The 13,556-nt window shown below is 41.0% G+C and overlaps 2 protein-coding genes across 3 annotated transcripts in view; one reads left to right on the top strand and one right to left on the bottom strand.

The window, feature by feature from the left end:
• The window catches only part of LOC119022205 (rho-related GTP-binding protein RhoA-D), a 240,017-nt gene that overhangs the window by 150,800 nt on the left and 75,661 nt on the right, over positions 1-13,556 (top strand). The window lies entirely within an intron of this gene.
• LOC119022207 (chemokine-like protein TAFA-2) overlaps positions 1-13,556 on the bottom strand; it is a 79,627-nt gene that overhangs the window by 25,631 nt on the left and 40,440 nt on the right. The window contains exon 2 of one of the 2 annotated variants that reach the window (XM_037102815.1): positions 12,718-12,818. In XM_037102815.1, coding sequence (XP_036958710.1) covers positions 12,718-12,817 — 100 coding nt within the window. In that variant the 5' untranslated portion in view covers position 12,818. Of the gene's footprint in view, positions 1-12,717; positions 13,390-13,556 lie in introns of those variants that run through there. The other variant, XM_037102814.1, reaches the window with a different exon arrangement.

The following is a 13,556-nucleotide window of genomic DNA, read 5'->3' as shown; positions in this document are numbered from 1 at the left end:
GTGGTTTCTGTAATCTAAACTCCACAACAGCTATTTGTTTTGATTAAAATATTGAAGATGAAACCTTTTTTTAATTTTCTGATTAACTGGGGTTAGAATGCACTTCACATGTCCTTGTAATTACATTTTCTACACATTGGCACACAACCCAACTTGTTGAGCCTAAGTGTTTGTGAGTTAAAACGAAATTCATCGCTTCGCTGTGCTGGTTTGACCAGTAGGATAATGATGAAGGACTCTTGCTGGTGGACCAGTTGTAGGTTCAGTATAAACACATTAGCCCTAAATAAAATGTGTGAATGATGGGTTAAAATCAGTTGAGGATATGAAGAGCAGATAGGATGAACATGCTGTTGCCGGTGTGGACTGGGAGTGAGACAGCTCAGTTGCACCTTATGAAACACGTGCTGTATCCCAGCCTTTCTTCCAATTAGGTGTAAATAAACTGAAGGTGCTGAACTTCTTAAAACTTCTTAACCCAGTTAACCTATCAGCGTCAGCTGAGAGAAGCAGTTCATTGTCAGTTATATGTTTCCACTGAAAGCAATCCATATGGTGCATCCCTAGCAGACAGAGTGACTGCTTTTTGTAAATATGAATCATTATCATCTTGATGAGACAATGTACAGATTAAAGCGGCCCACACATTCCTCAGACGACTGGCATCTGCGGTATCCTGACCCTGGTGTGAGGAAGTACCTGTGCAGGTCATCTCAGAACTAAATCTATAGCTGTCTGTCTGTAGCACGCTGAGTCTTGTATTGATTCTCATGGCACTGACTACTGTAAGTGCTGGCTGTAGCGTAAGACGGATACAAAACTGCATGCACATACATACCCACACATACCCACACACACACATGCCACACAGAAAATATCAGAATTCCAAAAGGAAGCCCAGTTATTTCTGGGATTTATTTCTCGCACAGATGAAAAATGGAAGAAATTTCTATTAATCTCAACCAAAATAAGCATAAAACACTCAGTGAGGGATTGAGTGATTTGTGCTTTAATGCAGCCCACAGAGTATTTACAGTGGTGTTCTGCTAGGATTAGTTGTGTGAGAGGATTAGTGAAGCTGCATTACTGCTGTTTTATTTAACTCACAACAGCAAAAGACTAAAAATAAAAGCCTCTTAACCACATTTAGGCAACATGAGAGGCCAGGCTGGACAGTTAGACAAACATGTTTGTGTCCTCTTTTAAAGACCTATGCTGGAAAGGGCAGAGCGTGAACCCCCCCCCCCCCACCACCACACCACCACCACCCACCCCAAAAACACACACACACACACACACACACACACACACACACACACACACGCAAGTTTATGTACTTAATCTATAATCTAGTAATCTGCTGAAAGTTGCCCCGTGCAACATATGCTATGCAAGGAAACACTGTGTCATATCTGTTAAGGCGATGATGTTGGTGAGAGTGCAGCATATGCAGATACTGGCAGGATCAACAGAGTGGGAAACTCACCGAGAGAGAGGAGAGGATTAATGCAAAAATACCGAGAGAGAGAGGCAGAAAGGGAGACAGTGAGAGAGAGAGATTTGCAGAGGCAGCAAATTATCTCTCTCTCTCCCTCTCTCTCTCTCTCTCTCTCTCTCTCTCTCTCTCTCTCTCTCTCTCTCTCTCCCCCCTACACTCTCTTCCCTTGCATCAGCATTGATCACAGTACATCAGTAAAGTAAAGAGCACCCCATCCATCAGTGCATGGCTTCTGGAGCTGCTGTAAAGAATACTAAAGCTGCTCTCCACAGTGCGAGCAGACAGAAGCATGATCATATGCATACTGTTTACTATATCAACATGAGCATTAGATCGACCCAAACAGGGTTGTGCTAATCCACTAAAAATGTGCTACACTGGAGATTGCATGCTGGGATTGTTCACAAAGCTTAACCAAATAACAAAAATTTCAACAATCGATGCAGCCAAGACCAGTGGCAATTTTACATTGAGCTGTGTATTCTGTGTTACTCCTGCATTGGTTGCCATCTGCTACCTGTGGTGGTCCATTATAGTTACATGAACGGAAACACTTCTGAAGTTCTGCCCTTGAATGAATGATTGTTTTGGGAAAATGGAAAGTATGGCTACACTTCCCCCTGCCCACACACTATATGGAGCTCCTATATAGGGTAAACATGTTCCATCCATTATTCACATAGCTTCAAGCGTGCCAGCTCTACTGGGAAAACTCTTGAAAGACGCTATTCTACTCTACATCCAGCCAGCCAAAGACAGGCAGCATTCAGGAACCATGAACACAAACCGAAGAAGCTACTGGTGAAGAACATTGTCGGGTTGTGATACACTGTGTAAAAGCTCCAATCCTTCCAAACCATTCTTGGGTACAAATAAACACATGGCCAAGGAACAAAAGCCTTGGATGGATTCCTGCCCCTCCTGAAAGCCTGTCTCAAATATCTAAATGGTTCAAAAGGTAACATCCAGACTCTGGTTTCGTTGCCAAGCATCTGGTCATTTATAGAATCTCATGAGACTGTAAATCAGAAACTGTGTACACAGAGAATGAAAGGGGAGGGAAATAGGGGGCAAATGGACCCAAAGGAGACAAAGCAAGACGCTTTAATATGCTGAGAGCATGACTGTTTGACTGCAAATTACAGGATGACATTCTAGTAGTCATGTTTTTTAATGACAATGCTCAAATAAACAAATAATAAACAACAGTTTCCTCCACAAAATATCTTTATAAAGTGCTCTCTGTCACTCATGTTTCTTCTTATAGTCCACATCACATATTAAGATTAGTAACTTTCTCAAGTTATGTAATAAATTGGCTGGTCCAGCTTGTACTACAGACTGTATAATTCCTTGAGGCAGATTTTTGTTTTCAAGCGATTGTGATCAGGCTATGTAAAATGAAGTTGACTTGACTTTCCCAAAGCATGATGGGATAGGCTCCATTCCGCCACAACCAAGCACACAACGCTGGGCTTTGGAGCCAAGTTGACATAAACCGTGTCATGTATTACTTTTCCCAGTCTGAGCATTGCAGCCTGCTGGTACTATAGCAAGGAACAACAAGAGAAAGCTGAGCCCATATGTTTGGTTCACCTCCACTCAAAACAACTGTGGCTAACCGATCTGACGAAGCTCTGGCTCCGTCACCTCTTCTCTTCCCTTCTTCGCCAGGTTGTCTTCTGATCCATCGATCAGATTCATCCATTGATCCATTATTAGATCCATGCCCATAATCCTTGATTATGGGCACTGATTATCAGCATTTCAGACAATATATCGGTTTAAGATAAGGTATCTTAATGGCAACCGCAGGTGAAAATACATATCTGGATCTGTTCCGAAATTATTATTTTCCTCTTCGTATTTGTCTGCACTAAGAGTAGTACTCACCTACTCACGACTGTGCAAAAAGAGAGATCACAGATATTTATAACAATTCAGCTTTTTTTTAATCAAATGACCAATATCAGGTTATTGCTGACCAGTGGGTGTGGTGTAGGCCTACATGTCACCCAGTTTCAAACTGGGTTTAATTTAATTTACAATTTTTGCATGAGTAGTTTGTCCATCACGGATCCATATAAAGTTTGTTTATATTCGTACATCTGTTAAGAAGGCAAGCATTATTCAGAAACAAAATAAGAAATTAATGACCACAATTTAATGGCACATCAATAATACACATACTCCTGATATCAAACAATTCACCCAACTTAGATAATACTGATTAGTTACTATCTAAGACTGTAAATGTGAAACATAAAAGCTCTCACTTTTTTTGTTATTCTAGTCATTACACAATTTCAAAACATAAGTTTGCAGATACTTGTGTTCCTTGATGAATGGATATAACTCTATTCTTGGATATATAGTTTTCTGTCTGAGGATTAACCAACAATCTCCAAGTCCCAAACTAAGCTCCTCTGGTCATCCTTGACTCTAATGAAAGGAAATGGTATGTATTGGTTATACATATTTCAGAGCATCTCTCCTCACTTGCCGAGAGCTTACTTGAAAGAGCGATCCCCATCTCAATGTGACTTTCATGTAAAATAAAGCCTACAGAATTGCAGACACAAAAATTGGAAATTCAAATGCATGTATCCGTAAGACTGTGTTTCTATGAATACCAAAGACGAGCATTGTACAAACACATAAGAACAAAACCACTGCGCCGCCCACCAGGCAAATACTTCTGGAGGACAAATTGGAAATTGAATCATAAACTATAAAGAGCCAAGGTTGAGTTCAGCTGCGGAAGAAAAGACAGACGAGATGGAGGTGGAGAGGAGAAAAGAGAGAACGGCTGCATTAAATAAAAGTTCACTCTTTCTCCCCTGCCCCTGCAGAAATTCACGCTGTGCTACCTGATTGAAATTTCCTGGTTTAATAGCTGTGAAATAAAGTAAAAGTTGGGAAGAGGAGGATAGAGAGAATATGAAACAGAGGGTAAAAGAGAGGAATGGAGTGGTAGCGGAACGGCGAAGGAGAGGGAGGGAGACTTCAAAACTCAGAGACCAAAGGATAGATGGATTTAATGGAAAGTGAATTACTTTATGACTAGTAAAAACTGCAATTAAGGCTAATTAGTCTTTACGATTTCAAACACGTCTCCCCGTGGTTCTCTTGCCAAAATGTTAATCCACATGACTGTTGTTACCATTCGAGTTGCACACAGTGGCTTAACCACAGGCAGAGAGTCAATAGAGGCTTTAGTTTTGCTTAAGAAACCACACAGATGTACTCGGCTGGGTCTGTGCGGGGTTGGCTGGTGAGCTAACAGGTAACGATTAGCGCTAATGAATTCAATGAGAGGGTCCCAATGAGGTAATCTCACCATGCAGCCAGAGGAAACTTTCCATTTACACCAATTAGTGCCAACACAGACGGTGACCATAGCACCCAGACACCTACTGTAAATGCTTTTATCATTAACTCTGAAGGTTAAACACTCTGTGTGGGTGCATCACATGAATCTCTTCTTCTTCAGCTTCTCCAGGATCTTTCTTAGGTACAGCAAGAAAAAGTTTGAGTGCTGGGCTTCTGATAATGTCTCGTTCTGTATCATTGAGCGAATGGTATCGCTACATACAGCTTTTTCCATCGAGACATTTATACAACAGTGTACTGTTCACGGTTGTCTTTTGCTTACCATGGATCACAGTACATTGCGTATTTTTCCCACAACACACTTTCAGTGCCATTACTCAAGAGACGGCAATGTGATTCGGTCAGTAGGTTAGTCCATCACTGTGGTCCAGACAAAAATATCTCAGCTGATTCCTTCTGGGCTTTTCATGTTGCACTCTTTGCAGTGCCGAGTCAAATGGTGCCTTGCTGATTTGCTTTACTGTTACCGGTTTTACCACACTGAGTTGAGCCGCCGCGCCAGGGACCCTCTCTGGTCTGGGGTTAAAGTGTGATGCCCTGCAGTTACATGTCGCAACCATGGCTGACTGGTGGCAACCCCCCATCTCCACCTCAAACAAGTGTGTATTGCCGCTACAATGGTGCAAAGTCTCACGCTAACCAAAAGTCTTTAGTTTCTCTCCTGCATCCCTGAATGTACTGTGCCTTTAGACATCTGTTGTATTTCACTGTTCCATCATGTTCTCTTTCAGCTGTTTTGGGAGTTATGTTAGGTTGCTGCAGGGGAAAGCCAAACTTTTCCTGATTTTAGTGCTTCATAGTTAAAGCTTTAAAATGTTTATGTTGTATTGTCAGTGGTTCAGTATTATACTAGTTCTGTTTATAGAGAGTCATAGTTTTCACTCGTCCAGGGAAATACCTCATTACAAAGTCAGTGAATTTCACAACAACTAACAGTCTGTTAATAAATGCAGCAAAATACTTCAATACTTTTGAACACATACTGTATTTGTGGTTTTCTGTTACATTTAGTTGAAACAAGGAATATTTGTGGTTATCAGACCAACATTTGTGAACCTTATTTTTTATACATTTTGATGTATATGTATATACAATGTGTGCTGAAAAATATTTTTTGTGCATCAGTCATTTTTTTTTTGTAGAACATGAAACACAAGATCTTAACACCAACACCAATCATATTACATATAGGATGAACCATCTAGAACCACTGCCCTAGAAACACACACGTAAGTGCCAAACACAAAGGAATATTTACATAGTTCAGTTGTATTCACAGCACACGGCTGATCCTTAGTAACACAATCACACCCTCGCAGTCCGCTTTTCTTTATCTGTCGACCTGGTTCTTCAGGCATGGGCTATGAATCACTCTGCCTCCAAGCAGAGAGCATCTCGCTGTCTGGCATCACCTTTCTACTTTCGTAGATATTCATTTTCTGCACTTGGTGGAAAATAACAGCTATAAACACACTTCCCCCTGGTAGAAAAGCCATTTTGGCTGCGTTGTGACCCTCTTGTTCAATATTTCAGCAACCAGGCAGTCTGCTCAACAGACATTAGAAAATGTATTTCTCATCAGCACATGCCCAGAATATGCGATGGAATCATGTCGGAGCCCAAATAAACGCTGACGATTATCCTGTGATCGTCTACAAAGGCCAGAGTGCCTGTGGCCAGTTATCAAAAGCACTCCTGGCACCTTAATAACAGAACACATCATGGTTAAAACAACACATGCGTGTGCAAGGACACGCTGATTGGCGAAGGTTAGTATATGCAAATGTGATTCCTTGGAATTTGTCAACACCAATTGAGCCGGAGAGCAGAGCTGAGCAGACAGAGCAGAGAGAGGGAACCGGAGACGATATAACACCCATAATGATGAACAAATGGACAGATCATAATTAACAGGTATCTGGGCGCTGGAAGGCAAGAGCACAAAGATCATGACGTCATCAGTTGAAACCAGTATGACCAAAATGTGATATAACTGAAATGTACAGATTGTAGTGAAGCATGCTGTGTTTGACTCCTGCAGGGAAGAGCAACTGATTCAAAAGTCGTTGCTCTATTGACTTGAATCCCGTAGGCTGTGCCTTCAGGCATTTTTAGTTCCATAACTTGGGAAACTGGAATGATTGTTATCAAAGAAAAACATTTTAAGACAGTGACTTTGGCAATATCTGCTATGTTGGAGTGACCGTGGCATTAATATTACAGTATTCTTGATGTTTAACCCATCACACAGTTGTGTGGGCGGGACTTTGATCAAGATCACAGAGTGGTGACTAAAGATGGAGAGAGGCAGCTACATCAGAGCCAGAGTAGCAAAAAAAAATCTATTATACCTTTTTTTTGGGGCTAACATCAGCTATTTGCTAAACCATCACTCGCTGCAGGTCTGTAGCTAGCAGTAGAGTCTGATGAGGAGGTTTAAGTTGATTAAAATGATTAACCATCCAAAACCTCCAAAAGATTTTTCAGGTTTATTTCTGCTTAGATAAGTGCATGTCGCAGGAAAAACTGACACACCTCTAAATCTTTCGATGATGCCCCGCTGCAACCTCACGTGAAACACGTTGCTCGTGCTGGCTGGCTGCCGAAATGAAAAGCAAGACATTCTTACAAGCAGCGCTCGAGCAGGATATATGTCTGCCAGTAACAAAAACAAGACCAATAACTAAATGGGAAACTGTTACAGATGAAAATGGTCAATGGTACGGTCATCAGCTTACATACAATCTGACTTCTGTTTGAAACCAGAGCAGTCACCCCCTGCTGGCCATCAGAGAGAACGCAGGCTTGAGGCACATTTTTCATACCAAAAAGCTCCGCGTCCACTTGTTACACTGTCAGCATGAAAAATTTCACATTTGTAATTTTCAGCTTGAATTTTTCACTTGCCATATGGAGCCACGTTGTAGGCCAAGCATGGAGTGCAGCTTCAATGTGGAGCAGCCTCTAAGGAGGGCAGACAGCCTGTCTCTGCACATCACATTACAGAGCCTTTTTCAGTGTGCATGCATGTTAGTGTGTGAACATGTGTGTGTGTGTGTGTGTGTGTGTGTCTGCGTGCTCTTACTGCAGGCCTGACTGAACGCACATGTCTCTGTGAGCCTGTGTGACAGAGGTTTAGCACATGCATCTTAACATCCCTGTACATCTTTGTCCCAGTGTCTCTGTTTCCCCAACCTGGCAGACACAATGCCTTTCAGAATAAGTTACACTCTTCGCAGACTCTAATCAGTGGCGATGTATGGAGATTTCAGCCTATAGACGGAGAATCAATGACTCGACAGTGTGTGGTGAAGTGATCAGCATAATCGCCGTTCCGCTTTACTTCAAAATCCAAGCCAAGCTGTTTCTCCAAGACTATTGGCAAAGCCACTGAGACGTTTAACCAAGGCCCCGACTTTGCCGACAAATAAGATCACTTCATTGCAGGAGATCTGTAGTCCACTAAGAGTGTTAGAGCTCTGTGGTCAGGGTATAAAGTCTGTAACTTCCACACAGTGCTATACTGATGTGTATAATAAAGCATGCGAATAAGAGAAAAAGACAGCAGGATGGATGGTTTAACAGATGGAGAGGCAGCGGAGGCAAAGGAGAAACATCTTTTTCTGTTCTGGCCTGAGAGATAAAGAGCCAGGCAGGCTCGCACACACATTTACACACACATTCACATGCACATACACATAAACGCACACACACATATATATATATATACACACATGCTGAGACTCCTTTTGCCACTTCTCAGCCCCTTCCACTCTCTTCCTGAGGTCGCCACAGCTGTCTTGTCAGCACATGCCTCCTGAGCTGGTGGCGAGAGCACGAATCCACACATACTGACACACATACGCACATTAAGGCTCAGAGATACGGCCAAAAGATAAGATCCTTTTTTTTCCAGATAAGTGACACTTCCTGGTTTCGTGATTTCCTTTTTGATTGCCTGCAAAATGCTGGAAAACTAAAACATAATGTAAACACATTTTTTAGGTCTTAATCATGTACAAGATCAAAAGAGACAGGTTTTATATATATATATATATATATATATATATATATATATATATATATATATAGAGAGAGAGAGAGAGAGAGAGAGAGAGAGAGAGAGAGAGAGAGAGAGCTCTATGGATAGATACATATATTTATACTGTATATAATGCCATAGACTGTTAATACCAGATGTTTCCAATAAGATGCGCATTCATGTTCATTTTTTGTTTTCAGCACACAGCATAAAAGTCTTCAAGAAAGAAAAAAGTTTAGCATTTACTAAAGTCGTATCTGCACATTGCTGACTCCCATGGATCGTCTCTTTTAACAAGCAATAGCGCCTTTTCCACAAACACAAACTGAGCTCAGATTAGTGTCTTTTTTCCAACAAAATAAAAGGCACAAACAGCTCGCCACAAAAAAAAACTATTTAAGAATTCACTTCAAGGTGGCCTGAGCTGAATAGACAACTGGAGTTCAAACAGTCGTGTAAACTGTGAAAACTGTGAAACTATATTATACTACCTTTTGTATAACCTCTGCTACAAACACAGTCAAGTTGTACATTTAAAAAAAGACCAGAGACCAGAATGTAATTAAAGCAAACATCATACAGTGTGTTACGATGACCTCAGTCACTCCAACATCCTGGAAATATTTCAATCAAATTATTTTCACATGCCAGCATGCGCATGTGTGTCTGTACAATGTGGGTGTGTGTATGTGTGTGTGTGTTTGAGAGAGGCTGTGTATTTATGTGTGAGCGTGTCAACCTTGAAGTGACCTAAGGGATTGTATTCAGTAATTATCTGATTACTCGTGTGTTTCTCCCCACTCAGACAACCTGCAACTGGATAACGCTGTGACTCCCCAATTACAACTTACTCCACAATCAATCGCCCATTAACAGGAGCACATAGACCGTACACATGCCCCCACCACCACACACACCCACACATTCATACCACCGTGTCAGGCTCAAATACCAACACGCAACATTACTGCCACAAATTCATTCACGATAAAAATAACTATGGCACAATCTTCAACGATAAAAAGCTACAAACACCAAACTTTTATCTAAACCTGTGACTTTGGTATTCATCTTTCTCAGCTGGCGTTTTCTGTGTTTTTGTCATTTTGCGCAGACCTCAGCACTTCAATGAAAGCCCAGTGGTGTTCCACTATAAGAGAGCATCCGCATCTTTTCTCCGCGTCTTTTCAATACCTCCCATTTATGAAAATGTTTGCCCTTGCCTCGTCAGGAAGGGCTTGCAGCCAGCATCAATCTGACACACAAACAGAGACAGAACACACACACACACACACACACACACACACACACACACACACACACACACACACATGCCATGGTTATAGGTACTCCAGGTATTCCAGCAAGGACACACACATATCAAACACCCGAGTAAGCTCAAAGAACCTTGTAGTTTTCAAGAAGTATTAAGATGACGAGAAAGTGTTTTAATTAGTACACAGAAGGCCAAAGGACCGATGTTGATCCGTCAAATGTGCTGCAGTTTTTTTTTATTTTATTTTCAAAGGGTTAAGGAAAAAACGCTCAAACTTATCCACCATTTTCTCTTCCAGCCCTTCACTAATGGAACATCGCTATGAGGCAGATGTTTGGACATGCAATACACGGACCGCGGTATAAATATCTTTAGCATCAGTGATGACAGGCACGCAGTAACAACAACGACAAACAAAGACAACCAGTTCAGATGAAGGGCAGCTGCTGCATGCCACTTCATCATGACATGAGAGCCAACGGCAGAGTGTAACATATTCAGGCCTTTCACATGCAGTCAAACCGAAGACCAAACCCACCATCATCACTTCCCGGTTTTATCCTGGGGTGATTTTGCCATTGTCACTTGTTCATTTCGGACATTATTTTTAACACATTAGTCGCCTTGTTCCTGGTTTGGTCTTCCTTTTACTGCAAATGTCTGGAGGAGGAGTCCTCAGATACAATTTGCTGTCTTACTGATCGTGTCTGTTGCACCAACAGAGACTGTCAGACTTGCAGAGTGTCACATTGCAACCGCTGGATCTGCATTTTTTTGTCATCAGGTTAGAGTGATTCTGATTACCCACAGGTACATGATATTGATGGACAAAATATTTAATTTTATTCACCTTATTTTATTAATATTATAACATGTTGACAGTAGCAGTGTGTCACCTGTCAGCAGAAGTGTCTATTGGTCCAGTGCAGTGCAGTGAATACTGGTTGATCTAGTTTTTCTACTTTTTGAGCAAAATCGAATATCACAGAGATAGTGTCAAAAATAGACATTATGGCCAAAGAATCATATTGGAAGTGGACACTGAGTTTAAGTTTCATGAAGGCAGAATTTATTCTAAGTTTGGTGTACCGAAGGATCTTTGAATTTCGCCTCTCACTTTATTTATTTATTTATTTATTTATTGATTGATTGATTGATTGATTGATTGATTGATTGATTGATTGATTGAATAGGGACCGTGCATAACAAAGAGAGATGCATTGCTATTTTCCACCCGTAGATGGAACATACAATAAATTGAAAAGTTACTAAATTCACAGTTGTGCAAAATTTTAACTAAAAAGTTATGAATACATATATTCCCATCATTAAAACAATTTAAAACAATTTACCCCCGTCCTGGCAACTTTTATGAATAAATATGCCCCCGATCAAACACACACACACACACACACACACACACACACACACACACACACACACACACACACACATATACACACACACACACAAATGTCTACAAGTTTACTGTGACAGCATCCAGCATTTTGTGTGATATGAAAATGTTTTAAAATCCGCACATGTAATCAGCTCTGCTGGAAGTGTGTTCCATTTATTTATGGCAACAAAAGAAAAAGATGATTTACCAAATGAAGTCCTGCTTTTAGGAATTGTGCCCTCTCCCCTGGTAACTGATCGGGTAGCTCTTGTTGTTTTTTTCTGAGCAGAGTGTAACCATTTCTCTGACTCCTTTTCAACAAAATCTCAGCACTGAAAGCTTCACCAAGATTCAGAGAGGTATTCACATTCATATGTCCACCCACAGACTGTAAGTGATCAGCATGACCTCAGGCACATAAAAAGCTCTTTTTCACACACAGGTACAGTAGCAGGTACGATGTGCTCTGTATTAAAGCCTTTTTTTTCCTAGAGGGAGGTAATTTTTCCGTGTCACAGACAGCTGATCATTGTGTACCACACAGACGAAGATACCTAACCTTCACATGAGAAATGAACTGAAAAGAAGTGAGAGGCCTCAGGGCTCAATCATAGCAAGTGACTCAGCCACTTGGCTCACAGGGGAGGGGTACCACGCATCCTGGGATTTCTAATCCATAAGGCTCACTGCTTGCTGTCTGCGCTGTAACCTACAGGCATTTTGGAGAGTCGCCCCACTCTGATGTGACTGCAGAGACGTGAAAGCCCCTGAACTGAGAAGACCTTGCAGGATTACTCGTGTTCCTCTTCCTTTTAATAAAGAACTTTTTTGTATGTTCTTCTCGACAAAGAGCCTCTGTGGTCTTGTATTTCATTGTGAATCCGGCCACTGCACTCCCTCGGGAGGCACACAACCTATTCACTCCAACTTTACAACGCGTAAAAACAAAATTGGCTGCAGAGGCTGCCTGCAGTGGTAATCCACAAAAGATCCAATACCATTAATGCAGCACACAGACACTGACCAAGTGACAGGATTATGTACCACGCACACACACACACACACACACACACACACATAAAAGGACATAAACACATACATCGACCTACCTGTGTGGCTCCTGTGTGCATGTGTGAGGGAGGCCAGACAGAGGGACAGTAGCAAACTCCACACACCTACTCCACAAATGCAAGGGCCCCGTTCCCGCATTCTGCCGGAGAGAAACAAAAACACACATATTCCACATATTCCATTAGAGAATACACACATGGACAAAAGAAATAGAATATACTGTACATTGTATTAAATTTCCCAAATGTTGGTTTCATGTCAATGCAGATTCATAAATCTTCTTTACTGCCTTTATAGTCTTGACATGAGTAGGATGGCACCTTGGTCTACATTGAAATATCAACTATTAGATGGATTGCCATTACATGTTGTATAACATGTAATGGCATGTTGTCCCAATTAATTGTCCCAATTAGATAAATCTTAATGACTTTGGTGAGATGTCAGCTTTTCCTCTGGAATGTAATTGATGAATATATTTATATTTATTTACTGTATATACTGTATACTATGCGTTGACCAAGTACCGATTTTTGTTTCTTTTTATCCGACTGCCGGATAGAAAGAAACTCAAATTGACTCAGATTTTTGACTCAGATTCAGTACGCAAATGTAGTGGAGTGAAAAATACTTGTCTGTAAAATGTAGTGGAAGTGTAATGTAACAGAAATTGGAAATACTCAATTGCAGAAAAGTGGAAGTGACTCAAAAACATACTTAAGTGCAGTACTTGGTTACATTCAATCACTGGTAAAGTCTGTGTCTTTTCTTTACCCATATTCACAAAGGTTTTAAATAAAAATAGAAACAAACACAACTCAGCACCTCTTTATTTGTTAAGTATATAACTCAAAATGCTGTGCTATTGTATTGAAAA

The sequence above is a fragment of the Acanthopagrus latus genome, chromosome 7 (genome assembly GCF_904848185.1).
Source record: "Acanthopagrus latus isolate v.2019 chromosome 7, fAcaLat1.1, whole genome shotgun sequence".
NCBI classification, from domain to species: Eukaryota; Metazoa; Chordata; class Actinopteri; order Spariformes; family Sparidae; genus Acanthopagrus; species Acanthopagrus latus.
The sequence above is the reverse complement of the archived record's forward strand: the minus strand, read 5'-3'. Positions and strand labels throughout refer to the sequence as shown.